At 46.1% G+C, this 18,162-nt stretch overlaps 1 protein-coding gene across 5 annotated transcripts in view; it reads right to left on the bottom strand.

Annotated features, from left to right (window-relative positions):
• The window catches only part of LOC144339564 (uncharacterized), a 178,626-nt gene extending 161,136 nt beyond the window's left edge, over window positions 1-17,490 (bottom strand). For 2 of the 5 annotated variants that reach the window (XR_013414727.1, XR_013414730.1), the window contains exons 1-2: window positions 14,713-14,837; window positions 6,577-6,809 (exon numbers count right to left, since the gene is read on the bottom strand). Coding sequence is in view for 1 of the 5 variants with exons in the window: in XM_077995290.1 (XP_077851416.1) it covers window positions 6,577-6,727; window positions 15,369-15,521 (304 nt within the window). In the remaining 4 variants the exon portion in view is untranslated. Of the gene's footprint in view, window positions 1-6,576; window positions 6,810-14,712; window positions 14,964-15,368 lie in introns of those variants that run through there. The other 3 variants (XR_013414729.1, XM_077995290.1, XR_013414728.1) reach the window with 3 other exon arrangements.
• Between the last annotated feature and the right edge of the window lie 672 nt (window positions 17,491-18,162).

The raw sequence follows: 18,162 nt of genomic DNA, 5'->3' as shown, positions 1-18,162 counted from the left end.
TGCTCCAGTTGCCCCAAAACTCAAGCATAGCCTGAGGAAGGCAGCGCCCGCTCAGATCCCCGTGCAGGCTTGTGTGGCACACTGGTGAGGCACACGGCACCAGAACATGGCACTTTAAGTGGCTTTGTGGGGTGTAGGAACACAAAGTGTGGTCTGGAGTGGCTCAGAAGTCACTCCCACCAGCCTGCGGGACCCGGACGGCCCCTTTGGACGTGGCTGTAGTCTCTCCAGGGCGGGCTCCAAAGTCCCAAGGATGAGGTGAGCGTCGGTCTTGCTCTGAGGAAGGCCCCTGACAAGTATCCTGAACATGCAGGTACACAGCTGGCTGACTCATCTGAAGGGACCTGCTGAGCTACGAGCCAGGGACGGCTAGAGAGAACTCAACTAACACACGAACCCTGCCCAGGCGCCCACCTGGGGCACCCACGAGAAAACTACGGAAGCTGTGAAGACGGAGGTGTGCACGGGGCTGGGAGAATCCTGGGAGGAGCCGCACTGGGGACCAGGAGGGACGGAGGGCTGGGCCCCACAAACAATCGAGGGAGGCGCTCGGTGCCCTGTAGACCCCTCTGCACCCACAGCTGCAGGCCTGGCTGGCAACACGACCTTGTCTGCAGGGGCCCAGGAGCACGTGTGTTTGGCAGGAGCTGCCCTCCTGGAGCCGCACTACGGGTACCGTCATTTTAGAGGCAGGTACCTGATATCAACGATGACAATCAACCATGCCAACCTAAATTACAGCCATGTCCTCAGCGGGTCACTCTTTATGCTGACAATCACAAAGAGCTTGAACTCGCTGTCCCAAGAGGCAACAAGCCCTTCATTATCACGGCAGCAAGCCTCTGTGCAGCCCTCCACCCACGCCGTTTCCTGTCGGGGCAACATGAAGTCCCATGACGGTGACTCAGAGCCAGCCCAGTAGTTTCAGTGCAGGAAAAATCACAAAAACTCAAACACATCCTAAACGTGGGCAGTTGGTAGGAGCCAATTCCTAAATTCAGCCTGTTCGGAGGCTTTCTGGGCTAGCACAGCTCTGATCACAGGCTTGAGCTTTCTGCTCCCAGTAAAGGGCGGCGAGGAAGCCAGGCTCTGCCATTCTGCAGGCTCCCCTACGTGGAGCCTGCCCTGTGGCCTCGGTGGCCTGTGCCAGACAGCTTGACCGTCACCCGCAGTGAACACTCGGCACAGCGCAGCAGGCTTGGGGAAGAACAGAAAGTGACCTCTAAGCCCGCAGAAGATGCTAAGCCACGCATGACCTCACGTGTACTGCGTGTCAATCGCCACCGAAGCAGGAACAAGCTCTTAATAGTTCCAGTAAATGCAAAGGCCGCCCTGGAAAACTGCGTGAACCTTTCTGACTACTCACAGGTAGGTAGCTACTGCCTGAGACACAAAGGTAAAGAATTAACCTGAAACTGCATATTATAAAACTTATTTTTAAATGATGGCGCTTAATTGAAAAGACTCCCAAAGAATACTGTATTAGAAAGCGACAGAGTGAAACCGTGAGGCTGACCACAGGAGTCCCTGGAAATTTCACCAAATGTTGTGTCAAAACTGGGAAACAGAAGAACTGCACCTAATGAAACATTCGATTAATCACTCGAGTCCTCCCCACATACGAAGCTATGTAAAAAGTGTTCCCAGAAGGTAAAGTGAGCAGGAGGGCTGTGAACACACAAAGAGAGAGCCACTTCGTCCACGGACCACAACAAAAGAAACGCTAATGAGTGCTGACGACACGCTGGAGTCCAGGGCTCTGGGTGCAGCTGGGACGGGGACACTCAGGGTCCTACTGTCCAGATGGGAAACCAGGGTGGAAACACCAGGGAGCCTGTCCCAGGGTGCAGAGCTAGTGAACAGTGGTTCATACTGCGACAATCCCAGCTGCCAGGCTCTGGGGCTCCTCGGGACACAATCCTGTTGACTTCACTCTGGGGTGCGAGAGGCAGCAGCATCCCCTAAAGGCACCTGGAGAAGTGGTGTTACCCTCCATCCCCTGTCCCCGGCGTTACCCACCATGCCCCTGTCTCCGGCGTTACCCTCCGTCCCCCTGTCCCTGGTGTTACCCTACGTCCTCTGTCCCCAGTGTTGCTCACCATCCTTCTCACCTCCAGGCCCCTCTCCCTGTCCTCCCTCATTTTCCTGTTCAGCCAGAGCACATCAATGTCTCTTCCCTTTTCAAGAGGCTCAGCTGCACCCAGAGGCATTCCAGCCTATTCGGGATGGGGCACACACCCTGGGGAAATGCCAGCACAGGGCCGGAAGGGCCTGAGACCCTCTCACTGTCGCCCAGGAAGGATGGAACAGCCCACAGTCACACTGATTGTCAGGCAGGATGAAAACTTCTGTGTCCGAAATGTTCTTTTCACTGGAACGGTTCGGACCATTCGTGAACGAATCAGTTAAATACCAGCAAGTGCCATTCCCACTTATTCTCTGGCTACAGTTTTCCACCCTCCAGCAACCACACTCCTAGGAATTCTCCCTAACGCAGAATCAGCGCCTTGTGCCTTTAGGAAAACCTCTTTCTCTCCAGCTTTGTCCTCCTTCCACAAAAGGTGCCTCTGACTGCCTCAATCACCGTACCAGGATTTCACTCAGCTACGGAGGAAAATCTGCTTGGGGGTCAGAGGTGGGTGGTCCCTGCATGGGCAGCAGTCTGTGACATCCTCCGAGGAGCCTGGCCCAGGCTTGTCTCACACGCCAGGACTCTGCCTTCTGGCTCTCGGGCCCCCGAAGCTGCTTTCCCTCCAGGTGTCATGCCCCGGGCAACAAGGCCGGACAAGGGCCCAGGGCTGCTGTGGGTCGGGAAAGCCTCCTGACACCTCCCACTCCAGGAACCCCATCAGCATCCCAGCATCTGGACCTGTGTCACCAGCCGCTCCGCCGTGCAAGAGAATTGGATTTTCAGCTGGGTGTGCTGCTTCCCTAAACAAAGCAGGGTGTTGTTACTCAGGAAAAAGGAGAAAATTGGCATCTTCTTGGCAACCCCGCGACATCCAGCCACCGGTTCTCACCACCCCAGAGATGTCCATCCAGGGCAGATAGTGTCTTCAACCAAGCGCCACTGACCCAGAAGTGCAGTAATTAGTACACTTTCACCAGAATCACCCACTCCTTCACCTTTACACCCAAGAAAAACATGTTTGCCAGGCAAATTAGATGTCCAGGAGGTGTAAGGAAACCCCAAGCCTGCTTTAAGCCTCAGACTTTTGAGACCGTTGAGGGCTGTGCGCACAAGAGCAAGGCTGCACCCGAAAGCTCTGCTCCTGCCGGACATCATGGACAGACCACATGGCTTAGCCACATGGACCCTTCCAGGACTTCACGAGAGGGACCTCCGTGGTACATGCAATGATGTGCACTTCGTTCAGCCTCGAACAGACCACGCCCTCGTTACAGGGTCGGTGGTCCATCTCCTGCCTCAGCCCCCCACCTCACCGAGGGTCTGTGTCTGCATCTGAAAGAACTTTGCTGTTTTACCTGGGTACCAAAATGCGGCATCGCGATGTTTAAAGGTCTTTAAATATCAACACTCCGGGTGCAGTCCTTGTCACTTTAATGCAGTCACTCGATGCAGGCCTCACTCACAACTCTAAGGTAGCTCATACCTTCCCTACCTAACCAAGGAAGAAACGAAGGCATGGAAGGTGCAGCTCCTAAGGAGCAGATTAGGATTCAAACCAATGATCTTCGTCACATGCTGACCTACCTCTCAAGGTGAGATAAGGTTGAAAATTAACCAGGTAGAACAGCGTTCCATAAATCAGCTGAAAATGGTCCTTGTGGATGGGCCTGTGGTTACTCCCTGAAGAACAAGACCATTAGCCCAAAAATCCACCTGTGTCACACTCAAATGTTTACATATACAATTATTTTTAAAATAACCCAATCAAGCATCTTCACAGTCATTTAGAGCCACAAAGATTGTCTGCTTCGCTGACAATCAACCCAAGACCTCTGTTGGCAAAGGGCACGGTGCCAGGTCCAGAGAAGGTGGGACAGAGACACAAGCAGGAACCTCTCCATCCCTGGGAGCCTCGCTCTGATGGGTCCGTGAGGACACGGTACAGACCGCGTGGCACAGGCAGACGGCAGGCCAGGAGAAGGGGCTGCATTGCCGGGAGGCAGTGCTTTGAGCTCTAATGGATGGAACACTGCTAACCAGTGAAGGTGGAGAGTGGGCACCCGTCTGAGAGCATGTAGAGGCAGCAAAGCACAGCCAGCCTCGGGGAACCAGAAGCCACAGGGACATCAGGTTGGGTGCTGCTGTCTGCCGGCCACCGGCTGGGGGACTGTACTGGGCCTGGAGGGACATCCCTGACACTCCCCACCAGATGCCAGGGGCACCCCCAGCCCCAGGTGAGAACCACGGATCCCATGGCGAATGAGGCCAGCCTGTGAAAAGTGGGGCTGGGACAGCTCTGTACAGCTTAATAGGAAAGTTGGGTTCTATTTTGTGGGGTTTTGGTCACGCCGATGGCTAGTCACGGCTGTCCGTCAGGAAGTGATTTGAGGACAGACTAGAGAAGGGGCTGCCAAGACCAGCGGAGCATTCGCTGCCTGGGTCCAAGGAAAAGGAAATAAAGGCTGGCGATGTCACAGTGGGGGGGAGCACAGAGCGAAGGAACTGGTGGAGACACAGGGCTGGCCCCGCACAGGGCTTTGAGCAGCTACCCGGGGGTCGTCCTATCAATTGTCCTCATGGCCCCAAGAGGCGGCTGTGAGGATCCATCTCCTGAGGACAGAACTGCTCCAGAGCCACACAGCGAGGATCCACAGAACCAAGATCCGGGCCAGCTCCAAAGAGGGTGAACTTGACCCCTCAGCCATGGTCCTAAGACAGGGATCGGAGCCCCCTGGACACACAGACACAGGAACTGCAGGAAGGGGAAACGGATGCCCCGGACCAGTGGCAGGACCCAGGGTTTCAGCCCTCCAGGGCCACTGGGACCAGCCACTGCACAGGTGGACACACGGTGCTTTAACCCGCGCTGGGGGAAGGAGCCCTCACTCTCAGGGTGGAGACCGCAGCTCGATCGGGCCAGCCTCCCTGCTGGGCACAGCCTGAGCCACACAGGATGCTGAGGTGCCCCAACGTTGGGGTGCTCAGAGCCACTCAGCTGAGATCGTGGTGCTTTCTGTAACCACCCTCGTTTCTTTATGGCATAGATCTGGACTCCATCCTTTGCAATGTGTGGGGTTCTAGGAAGAGGCTGGCCAGCCGGGGAAGTGTCCTGGGTTCTGTCCCAGTGATGACGAACTTGGCTCCCCACAAGGGCGGCCTGTTCACCACAGTGACCCCCGGGGACCACGCCCGCACCCACCTTGCTGAGGATAATTCACTTCTCATCCGTGAAAGAATAAAGCTAGACTAACTCAATTTCACGCTCACTTCCAACTTTAACAACTTGTGTTAGGAAATCAAAGACAAGGACTCTGACCACGTCACAAACCCAGGAAGCAAAATCCGAGACTAACGGAATGATGCCACCTTCGCAGTTCCGAGCTTTACTAGTTGTTTTTCTTTTCTGGTCTGTTTTTCTCTTTTGGTTTAAATAATTAAAGACTCTCGTTGACAAGAAAAAAAATTCTCTATGAAACTAAAAAAAGTGGTTCTAATTAAACATTTAAACATTCTTCCATATGCTTTATAAACAGTTGAAATTACAGCTCTACTTACTGTTAAGTACTTTAACCAAATGAAAGGTTAATTATACAGACTGGCAATTATAAAAAATAAGGCTACATATTCATGGTATCATGAATAATTAATAAGAACCGTTTGATTTCATTCAGACCAGGGATTCTGTGCTAATAGGCTCTCAGCTGTCTTGAAATAATGGTGAAATTTTAAAATTACTTTTGTACTTAAACATGTCCCCAAAGTGAAGCACAGCGGCTAACATCCATCATGGTGCCCTGCAGAGCGACCCACCCTACTATGGCCGACACCCTGATTCCCGAGGGCTGCATCCCGGGGCTGTACTAGTGCAGAGAATGTTCAGGAAACAGACCAGGTGGCAGGAGGGGGTCTTGTCCTCAAGGAACCTCATGAGTCTTGCTAGGGGGACAAACAGCGAGACAATGAAACCGGCAGCCACGGAATCCCGACAGCGATGCTCAGGCCTCGCCATGCATACCCCCTGGCTGGCACCTCCCTGAGACCCGTCTGGCACAGGCAGTGGCAGGTTCCGGCCCTTGGAGCGCAGGGATGGCAGCGCAGGGCCATCAAAGCGGGTGGCATGCCGACAGCAGCTTCTCCGCAAGAGCTCCTGGCTCTCGGGGAGCTGAGGGCTCCTCAATGGGAAATTCTGGCTGAGCTCCAGGGGAAAGCGGGTGGGAGGCCCGTCTCCTCTGCCCCCATCTCCTCTGCCCCAACCCTGGAAGAGGGTCAGATATCAATGCTAACTCTTGTGCTGACTCAATTAATTCAAACAATTCAGAAAACAAACTTGCTTTAAGTATTAATTTCCTAAAAAGAACTAACATGAGTTCAAATAATTCACATAATTAAGATGATTTTAATTGTTAATTTAGTTAAAACATCTCCATTTTCACAGCATCATGTACCTTGGTACTTTCTCCTTATTGCATTTCCCATCTTCCAGGGCAGGTTTCCTTCCACCCAGGGCAGCAGCGACTCTGGTGTCTCGGGTATTCCCAGGCTTCCGTCAGCCCCTGGGGGGCTTACAGTTCTGCAGCGGTCTCCATCCTCATTAATCTGCATAAGAACATCCGTCCGCAGGGATGACCTGTGGCCCCGTGGCCACATCTGACGCGCAGCTAAACGCTGGGCGTGTCGCCTGGTGAGAGCAGATGACACAACTGTGGGCAAGGTAGCACCTCTGGGCGCCGACACTCTGGATGAGTTTTTTACAAGACCATTCTTTAATGGGTGAACCCTGACAGGAAACACTAAACATTGTTTTTAACTATTTTTATATTGAGACAAATCTTTGTCAAACGTTCACTCAATGTTAAATGTCACTTCTCCAGCCAACCCCTTTAAGAATACCTAAAACTTAAGACTGGAATGACGCTTTCAAACACATACTCTACTCATGCATTCCCGGGAGCAGAGAGCAGCTTAATGTTTTCACGCTACACAGGCATGAAGTTTGGCGAAGGCATTTTAATATTTTTACCTGAATATTTTAATTAAATCAAAAGATCATTTTCACTCTAATACTCTACTTAGAATGTAATTTTCCATTAAATAAACAGTCAATGTTCAGTAACCCACGTGCTGATAAACTTTTGAAAACTTTAGAAAGTATTAAGTATAATCAAAGATTACCTTTAATTTTCGAGCTGGTAAGAGCCTGTGTCAGGGAACAGAGTTGAGATTGAAGAGATAAAAGCACGATTATTTTCTTAAAGAAAAGCGAAATTCGTAAAAGAGACCAGGTGATTATATAAAGAAACACAGAATCCGTTTTCAGAAATGGCAAACATTGACCACAGAACACCAGCGTTGCCCGTGATGAGAGAAACAGTTAAAAGGAAGAATTCACGGTGGCCCAGCATAGATCAGGTGTGGGAGGACAGAGAGGTGATGAAATGCTCCTCCTTCTAACTTTCCAGAAAGGCACAAATGGCCAGCACTGTAACTGAGGACCACGCAGGCACCAGTGTGAACTCAGATTCCATGGCCAGCACTGTAACTGGAGACCACATGGGCAACGGTGTGAACTCAGACCCCACGGCCCACACCGTAACTGGAGACCACATGGGCACCAGTGTGAACTCAGACCCGACGGCACCTGCCTGGGCTACTCCAGCCAGCACCAGAACCTGTTCTGCAGCTGAACTGGAAGCTGATTCTGGAAGGAACTGAGGAGCATGAGGACGAGATCCTTCTACCTCAAAAGGGATCAATTTTTTAATGATTTATCCTCTGGTAAAGGGCAGAGGCTGGAGATCGAGTTGATAACAATTATGCCTACTAGATGAACACTTTGTAAAAATCCCTGAATGGTGGGATTCAAAGAGCTTCTGCATGAGTGAAGAGCCATCCACATGCTGAAAGAATGGTACATGCCAACTGCTTGGAGACAGACCTCCTAAAACTAAGACCCTTCCAAAACTTGCTGTATGTAACTCTTTAGCTGGCTGTTCATTTGTAATATTTAAAATGTCCTTTGTAATAAATCAGCTAAGCAAACTGTTTTCCTGGGTTCTGTGAGCTGCTAAACCCTAGCAAATCTAACATAAAAAGGAGTTCTTGCCGGGCATGGTGGCTCATGTCTGTAATCCCAGCACTTTGGGAGGCCAAGGCGGGAGGATCACCTGAGGTCAGAAGTTCAAAATCAGCCTGGCCAACATGGTGAAACCCCCTCTCTACTAAAAATATAAAAGTTAGCTGGGCGTGGTGGCAGGCACCTGTAATCCCAGCTATTTGGGAAGCTGAGGTACAAGAATCGCTTGAAACTGGGAGGTGGAGGGTGCAGCGAGCCGAGATCACACCACTGCACTCTAGTCTGGGTGACAGAGCAAGAGTCTGCCTTGCGGGGGGTGGCGGGGAAGGAGTTCTTAGGAACCTCCAATTTTTAGCAAAGTCAGACAGAGGTTCTTCACTTTTTAAAAGATTCTTTTTCTTTTTGCTCTTCTGATTGAATAATTTCAAATAACCGGTCTTTGAGTTCACTGGTTATTCCTTCTGCTTGATCAAGTCAGCTCTTGAAACCCTGTATTGATCTAGTTCAGTTACTGTGTTCTTCAGCCCCAGAATCTACATTTCTTTTATTATGGTTTCTCTTTGTTGATATACTCATGTTGTTCATGTATTCTTTTCCAGATTTTACTTGTCTATCAGTGTTGTCTCACAGCTCATTGAGCTCCTTTAAGGCAATTTATCTTTAATTCTTATCAGGAAATTCAGAAACCTCCATTTCTTTTTCTTTCTTTTTTTTTTTTTTTTTTAGCGGAGTTTCACTCTTGTTGTCCAGGCTGTAGTGCAATAGCACAATACCAGCTCTCTGCAACCTCCATCTCCTGGGTTAAAGCAATTCTCCTGCTTCAGCCTCCTGAGTAGCTGGGATTACAGGTGCCCATCACCATGCCCAGCTAATTTTTTTTTTCTTGTATTTTTAGTGGAGCTGGGGTTTCACCATGTTGGCAAAGCTGATTTTGAACTCCTGGCCTCAAGTGATCTGCCTACCTCGTCCTCCCAATGTGCTTTGATTACAAGTGTGAGCCACTGCACCCAGCCAAAAACCTGTATTTCTTTATGGTCAATTATTGTAGATTTATTTTGTTCCTTCAGTAGGGTCACATCTCCTTGATTTTTCAAGGTTGTTCAATATCTCCCAGTCTCACAGAGCTGTGCCAGTTGCCATAAGACACCCTGTATTTCTCCTTAGAGCTGTGCAATGATAGCCTGGGATGCTAAATGCATACTTCATTACTCTCTTTTCCTCCACTAGTCTCACATATTCCTCTGGGGGAGAAGTCTAAGGGGTCTGTGCCTTCTACCAGTCTCACAGAACCATGGGGGTCACCATAAACCTCCATACAAGCCTCCTCAAAATTCTCTACCTTGGCTTAGGAGTATGGGAGTCACACTGCAGACAATGGAGGCATAAGAAAGACATCAAAGACCCCTGTGAGCTTCTAAATATCTACAGGCATCAGTAAAGATGGGTGCTAGACTGTGAGGCATGCCCATCCTCATGGGCAATCTCAGGATTCTCTAAGTCCTCCAAGGAGCCCAGCAATGGCTTATGTGGGCCTGGGCCACCCTTGCCAGCAGGGAGTAGTACTAAGGATGGGATCCACCAATGGCCACTGCTGAGTTATGCCAAATGAGATGTCCAGACCTCACAGTGCCTAGGAGGACAGATGGCAGAAGCTCAGCCAGGCCACGGAGATTAAAACAGTGCTAGGGGCTTAATGTATGTTTTTAGTGGGTCTGCTACATGTCGAGTTTGGATCTGGAGTCCAGCCTATAATCCTAGCAAAAATTAAACACCAAATATGATATTCAAAAAAGTGTATGTGGCTAAAAACATATGTTGGAAATACACATGACTAGAAACGTCTGGATTCAAAGAGAAATTGCCAATTCCATAAATATGATAGAGGAATTTAATAACAAGATCACACTTACATAAATAATAAATATCAACTCTATATTTATCTGAGTTGTAAAGACTTTTTTTCCCCATCTCAGTACACTAGTGGGTATATGTCATCAGTAAAATCAAAGGAGTATTCCAATTACATTCATGATATTAGTAAGTCTGATAAATAAAAGTAGCCAGAACCATAGAATTGGGGCTACAGCTGTGATCTTCAAGGAAAGTAAAACTTTAAAAACACTCATAAACCAAGATAAAGAAAAATAAAACAGTAGTTACTTGACTTTCCAAATTGTTACAAATGCAGTACATAATAATAAAAGTTAAAAAGTTAAAAGAATTTAATAAATAATAAAATAATGTAATGAATGAACAGATTTGACAGAAATCAATAGTTTAAAAGTTTTGAGAGCAAGATCATGAAACCAAAAAGACTCATGGTGGAAAGAAAAAACACAGGTAAATAAAAGAGACTGTATTTATTTAAAAGTAGTAATTCAAAATCTAAGAAATCAGAACAATTGTATTCTAACATGAATACATGATACATTGATTAATTTCCATGAAAATAGAGTTAAAACTTTCCCTCAGTAATCAGCAGAAAAAATCTGATTAGCTAATTTTAAAGTTTAAGTTATACATCAGAGTTCATGTCAAATCACTTCTACCTCCTTTGTAATGTAAATGCTTTTGAAGGAGAAAAATAAGCCTGTCCTCATTAGTTTATTATGCTAATCAAAATGAACATAAATGCAACAATAACTAGAATTTTAACCAACAATTTTCATTAATTATATTTGCAAAAATCATTAATACACTTTTAGCCATTTGGCTATTTATTTTGGTCACCTGGCCATCACTGGTATGGTTAAATAATACCAGAGCATTGTAAAGTGGAGTTAATTGCAATAATAAAAGGATAATTCCATACTAGAAAACGTATTACTTTCACATATTAATTTTAAAGATTAAAAACAATCACATCAACTGATGTTTGAAAAAACACTTTCAAATAATTTAAATCTTTAAAAATAATTTAAAATCTTTAAAAATCATATCGAATTGTGAGGACTAATTATTCTTAATCAATAAAATCTAAACTATATATTGAAGGGTTAACTAAAGAACCATTTCCACTTAAGGTAAGGCTGGAATAAGCAGGCTGGCTGGGGCTGATGCCATTCACCACTGCACATGATGCCTGAGGTGGGACCAAAACAAGACGGAAAAGGAGAGGGACTACAAAAATGGAGTCAAAGACATGAGACTGTAGTTATTCTCAGATGATGTGACTGTAAACTTGAAAAAGTAGAATCCATTCTAATTATCAATACTAATAAGAACATTTAAAAAGTGGGCAAAACTATTCTGAATAAGCTGAAATCAGTATTTCCTGTTTAGTAACATTAATCTTTAAACAAAGCAAACACACAAAATCAGTCTCTATTTACAATAGCAAAATATTATGAGGAACATTTGAAATAAATTTGTAGGCCCATGTAAAGAAATTTTAAAACTTAATGAGGACATTAAAATGACATGAATATAGCCTGAAAATAATATTATTAGATTGGAGGACACACTGACATAAAACCCCGGTGACTGCAGACTCAGGGCAAGCTAGACTTAAAAGTCACATGTAGTCTTTCACATGTAAAAAATGAGAATTAGTCTAAAAGCCAATTTTGTCTAAATTTTGATTTTTGGTGAGGATATAGTCAAAATAGTTGTGAAAAGAAAAAAATAAAGATGTCAAATTTCATGTAAATCTATGTTAGTTGGAAATTTAAAATAAGTCATGTAAATATTCATAATATTAAACAATATCATAAGTGGACTCAATAAAACATAATATTTTATCATATAAAATAGGTCCTGCCTTCCTGAGGAAAACATAAAGTCAAACGGCATGAAGGAAGGATTTTGGTTTCGCTACAGAAACATAATAAGACACCTAAGTGTGTATTTGTGTGTGTGTACATACAATTAAACTACAAAATATAAAATAGCATCTAAAATACATCAAAAATGAGTCACGCAGAAAAATTCATTTTACACATACATCTATAAAATAATAAAATGTATTCAGCCTCACAATTACTTTGTGAACTGGAAATAATAATGAATTGTCATTTTATCCAAATCTACAAAAAACATACATACAGTATCAAGTTCTGGTTAAAGTAGTATATGAACTTTATGTGGTAGTTAAGAGTATCTACAGTTTGTGGGCTGCATCTTGCTATATTACAATATAAAATGTACCATTTATTTACTCTGCGATCAAACCCCCAAGTTACCCAAGTGGAGGAACCCTCAGACATTTGCAGATAAGTCAGTGTGCTAGTAAGCAGCATTCTTTACAAATCTATGAACATCAAGGTCTCCTTGGAACAGACGTGCTGTGAACAATTTCTAAAATACCCTCCTGTTAGACATTTACGTTGATTCCATTCTTAAAGCAATTACTGAATAAACAAACTCCATCGTGTGGATGAAATGCTACTTTAATTTGTCATAGCTATCATTTTCTAAAGTCTTCCTTCTAATCCAAATCATTAATATTTTGAGGCTAGATCAATACTGATTCATTGTTTTAAGCTTCAAATGCATTATACAATTGGGCAGAACAAATTTCCTCTCATTAATCTTCTTTTCCAGGATTTGTCAGGTATTCCCAACATTAATTCACTACTAATATGCACAGTGTTTCTAATCATGGTCAACAAGATCTGACAGTGCATCATCCCTAAACGATCCATACTTGCCTCACTGACATTATGTGGCCCACTTCCACACCATGTCTGGGTGTGAAGGCCTTCCCATATGATCCCCCGAATGGAACTTCACAAGTTAGAAATCACTGGGTCACAGTGTGATACTGTGAAGATGGGATGAAGTTAAGGGAAGGCTATGAGTGAGTTAGGAAATGTGTTAGGCAGGGTCAGATATTACGAAATCCTAAAAACAACATTTAAGGAGGGAGATGACAAAACAATCAGTGAATAATATGACTTTTTCCAGTGAAAATGTCATATCTAATTGTTCTCCATTTTTCTTCTCTGAGCTTCTTTCTAAGGCAAGATGTGTCTTGAGAAGTCCCTGCTGAATGTTAGGAACATGCATTTCAGGACTTCCCATCGACATACCCTCTTTCTTTACCACAACCACATATATGGGGGCATAACTCAACATGTGAAAAAGACAGTCTTCTGCTTTTCACTGAACCTCCAGGAATTCGGGACAATAAACTTCTACCTGGAGACAAACAGGTGAGTTTTTCTGCCCCTTTCTTCATAACACCCTTCTTCCCTAGTAAAGTCCACACACATCCTTACATGGCAGCTGTGGGTATATGAACTGGTCTGATCCCTTTTAGTCACAGAGCCTGAAGTATCTGCTAGTACCTGCTGAACACAGTGTCATGGGTGTGAATGGGCAATGCTTTTTCTTTCTCTGGTTCCTGCTGAAGTCTCTGCTAGTACCTGCTGAGCACAGGGTCATGGGTGAGAATGGGCAATGCTTTTTCTTTCTCCGGTTCCTGAGCTTCCCAAGCTCTCTCTCACTTCTGGATCCTGAATACCCAAATCTTATTGCCCTTTCTCCTCCAAGCTTCCTTCCCGGAACCAACAGCTCCTCCTCATTAGAAAGACACCTTTGTTCTGTGCTTACTTTAAAAAGTCTTGCTCTTTCCCTATCCACTGCCTTATGTCACTATGTGTATGTCTTGGGGCAGGTGGAAAGGTGAACAGAAGCCAGTAGACAGTAACCAGCACCAGCTTAACAGGAATGACATGATCTGGATGCGACAGTGGCAGTTTTCCCTTAACATCCCTGCCCCCTAAAGATTTGAGATCAAATTTCACACTCTTAAGTAACAGCAATTTGTCTTTCACGGTTTTAATCATATTGACTAAAAGCATTTGTCTTTTCCAGAACATCACATTAAGTCATCCAAAAATATAAAAATTAAAAAGATGTAATTATTGGCAATAAAAAACATAAAAGGTGAGCTTTCAAAATATCTTTGAGCAATTTATTCATTATGAACACATGGAATCTGTTGGAACAAAGTTCTAGGACAATTCAGCCCATCCTTCAATAATTGCAGAAAACAGCACAAAGAAAACTTGATATTTATACTTAGTTGGAAATTTTATCCTACAGTCATTAAATACAGAGATCATATAAAGGAATAGAGGAAGATGTTGAAAACTAAACTAACTCAAATCATCAATATTCTTACAAAGTGCACACTGAATTAATGTAAAAGTATTTACCAAACAAAAAGTATTTTCAATACATAATTAAGACTGAAAAGTATTGAGGCCTCATAAACTGAACCTGATACAACAAATTTCAAAGGGAAACTAATTTGGAAATCAGAAAATCATCTAAGGAATTTGAGAATTAGGCTTCTGTTGCCCCCTCTGCTACTGACAGTCAGGGCCCCCTCATTGTATTCTGTCCTCCACATCTCTGCTGATTGCCGTTTTGTCTATTTCCATTTACCCCACTACTACTTGCTCAGGTCATTCTCCTTCATTCTCAGTGTTTGTTCAAATTCCTCACACCCATCCACTTCCCATCTAAATTTCCCTCCCCTTTTGTCCCTCGCTGGCCCTACCTCCCTCTTCTCTTGTTTTCTCCTCACGATCCTGCCCCACCTCGACATCCACAGCGATACAGTGAAGAAGCCCCTGCCAAGGAAGAGCCCACTTCTCAGTGGGGCACCGGGAAGGTCACCGCTAGTGGGAGGTGACTGTCAGAAGGACGCGGGCTGTCACAGGATTGGGCAGGTCCCTTACCCCAGGCCCGGACTCAGCTTCCTGTCTGAAGCGGTCACCCCGAAGCGGGGGGTTTGCGGAGACGTAGGGCCTGGCGGAGGGAAGGATGGGGAGACATCTCAGGGAGGACTGGCGTCTGCCAAATCCCAGGGCTGCCCTGAGCTGCCAAGAGGGGCAAGGGTGGGGACGACGGGAGACAAGCCATGTGCCGAATGGGGACCCGACGCGGCGCGCGATAGGATGGGCGGACGGTGAAGAGAACTAGGGTAGAAGGGCTGGACGGGGCGACCTCAGTGACGGAACCGGACACAGACGCAGATCTGGCAGCTGAGCGACAGGCTTCGGAGCATTTCAGGGCGTCGCGGGGCTCCCCGCCTACAGTGGGGCTGTTGCCGAGCCTGTGACGTCCGCGGAGACCCACAGACCCCGGGTATGGAGGATGGCGCAGGAAGGGGACTGCGTGGCTGGGTTTGGCCAAAAAGCGGAGGGCACTCACCCGAGCGGACCTTGGCTCCGGAGAATCCGTTTCCGGGTCAACAAAAAACGCCGCGCGAAGGGCGGGGCCAGTACGTGCCGGGCGGGGAGGGGTGAGGCAGACAAAAAGGCGGGGCCGGGCCGGGGCGGGGTCTCGGGCCGAGGCAGGGCGCATTCTGAGCTCCCGCACGCGCTGCTTGCTTTTCCGACCCTGCCAGTTTTTCCCCTGGGCTGAAAGCGCGTGTCTGCGTCCGGTTCTGTTTGAGTGCGTTCATTGCACCGTGGGGGCGCGCTGCTTCCAACTTCCTGTTAGGTAAGAGGCGCGTGAGCCTCTTGTGCCGGGGGCGGTGCTGCTGCCTAGTCGGCGCCCGGCGGGGACGCGAGTCCGTACGTGCCGGCGGGAGCGAGAGGCGGGTGGGCACCCTCGCGATCCCGCACTCCGCCTCTGGGTAGCAGCCTCCCGGCCCCACACGTTGTGACGCGCGCTCGGGCTCCGCGTTAGCGTGGAGTCAGAGGCGTAGCAGTCGTCGGGCCCAGGGCCGGAGGGGCCTGGATCGGGCAGGGTCTTGCCCTGGACACCGCGCCGGCCGCTGCTCCGCACGGGTTCATTGCGTTCCTATTTTCAACCTGTCCTGCACCAGGGTCTTGCCCTGGACACCGCGCCGGCCGCTGCTCCGCACGGGTTCATTGCGTTCCTATTTTCAACCTGTCCTGCACCGCATCTGAGATGATTTATAAATTCGGTACCTTTGGGACAGGCGTGGATGATCTCCCATAATTTGCTTCCGTTATTAATTTCTAAATGTATTGTAATACCACTATCTAAAAGTATTTTTTATTTGAAATATATTTTTATATATATACATGCATATATTTATTTCTGAAACTTGTTTCCAGTACGTATAATGAGGCTTGTAAAGTGGATACTGTTCAGGAGATAGGTGGATTTTGCTTTTAAGTAGTAAAGACTTAGTTGGTGACTATTGCTGGGGCTATTTGATAAAGATGTCTTTTTTTTTTTTTTTTTAATGAACATTAAAAGCAGTAAGATTGGATTTCTGGATTTCATTATCTTGATTTATATCTTAATTTGTGAAAAATGTAAGTTAACTCATTTTTATTTCCTTTGCAGAATCTGAAGTTTGTGCTACCGATGATTATTTCCAAAAAAGGCACACTTCTGGTTTTCCCAGAACTAATGCTATCTTTTCCATCTTTTGAGTTTACTTGATATTAATGTTTGACCTTAAATCATGTTACATTTTGGAAGAAAACTTTCTCTTAGCCAATGGAACATAAACCACCCTGGAGTTCATATAAAGGAGGCGTTAAATGCCTCTGACAGTGTGATGTGTTAAAACTCATGACCAAACCCAAGGTCACATAGTTTTCTGTGTTTTATTCTAGAATTTGTATAGTTTTGTCACCGGAAAAGGGATCTTGTCTCAGACCCCAAGAATGGGTTTTTGGATCTCACATTGGAAAGAATTTATGGCGAATCACAGAGTATAGTGAAGTTAAGGTAGTTTATTAGCGACTACTCAACTACATAGCAGGGCGTCCTCAGAAAGCAAGAGGAGGAATGCACCTGTTTTAAAAAAATTATTTTTTGAGGCGGAGTTTCACTCCTGTCACAATGGCATGATCTCGGCTCACTGCAGCCTCTGCTTCCTTGGTTCAAGGTTTCTCCTGCCTCAGCCTACCAAGTAGCTGGGATTACAGGCGCGTGCCAACACATCCGGCTAATTTTTTGTATTTTTGGTAGAAACTGGGTTTCACATGGTGGTCAGGCTGGTCTGGAACTCCTGGTCTCAAGTGATCTTCCCGCTTCAGCCTCCCAAAGTGCTGGGATAACAGGCATGTGCCACCGCGCCCGGGCTTAATGTTTGTTTATATAGGTTATTATAAATAGTGTTGTCTTTTATAAAGGCTTGTGATCAGTTTGTGACAGGCTATTAATATTGTTACTTGTCTATGTTACTGTGGATTTTAACAAGAATTTATGAGTGTATTATTACCTTTAAAGTAAAACTTATTTTTAAACTAAGAATGCTTTTTTGTTCTTAAAGTCCTGGTACATTTTTATAAGTTTTATGTCTTTATTTATTAACTTGTTCCCGCAACCATAAATATTTTATAACCAAAAGTACTCAACCCCCTAAATATATAATCCAACAAATTTAACTTGTGTGTGTGTGAGGCAGGGTCTCACTCTGTCGCCTAGGCTGGAGTGGAGTGGTGTGATCATGGTGGGCTAACTGCAGCCTCAAACTCCTGAGCTCAAGCAATCCTCCCGCCTCAGCGTCCCGGGTAGCCGGGACTACAGGTACGTGCCACCATGCCAGCTAATTTGTGTGTTTTTTGTAGACATAGGGTTCTCACAATTTGCCCAAGCTAGTCTTGAACTCCTGATCTCAAGTGATCTGCCCGCCTTGGCCTTCCAGAGTGCTGAGATTACAGATATGAGCCACTGCGCCCTGCCCAGATTTAACTTTTTTAAAACCTTTATTTAAAATAAAGTCACTGTGGTTAAGAGGCCTCTGACAGTTTCACGTTTTAAGTCTGAGGTCTATGTTGAGTAAATTTTTGCATAAGTTGTAAAATGTGCATTCATGTTGATTTTATTTCCTATGGTTTCCAATTAATTGTGCCTTCTGCATTTTTAGAAATTCACGGGCTAGTGGGCTCTGTGTCAGTTTGCATTTCTAGAACGATAGCGCCAAACACTCCGTGCTGTCTTTAAGTGGTGCAGCGGGATGTGTAGCAGCGGGCACGGGGCTGCCGACGCGCAGTGAGCTCTAGGGCGCTGCAGTGCC

Source organism: Macaca mulatta, chromosome 3 (genome assembly GCF_049350105.2).
Source record: "Macaca mulatta isolate MMU2019108-1 chromosome 3, T2T-MMU8v2.0, whole genome shotgun sequence".
Taxonomy (NCBI): domain Eukaryota; kingdom Metazoa; phylum Chordata; class Mammalia; order Primates; family Cercopithecidae; genus Macaca; species Macaca mulatta.
Note: the sequence above shows the minus strand (reverse complement) of the source record. Positions and strands in the feature narration are given on the sequence as shown.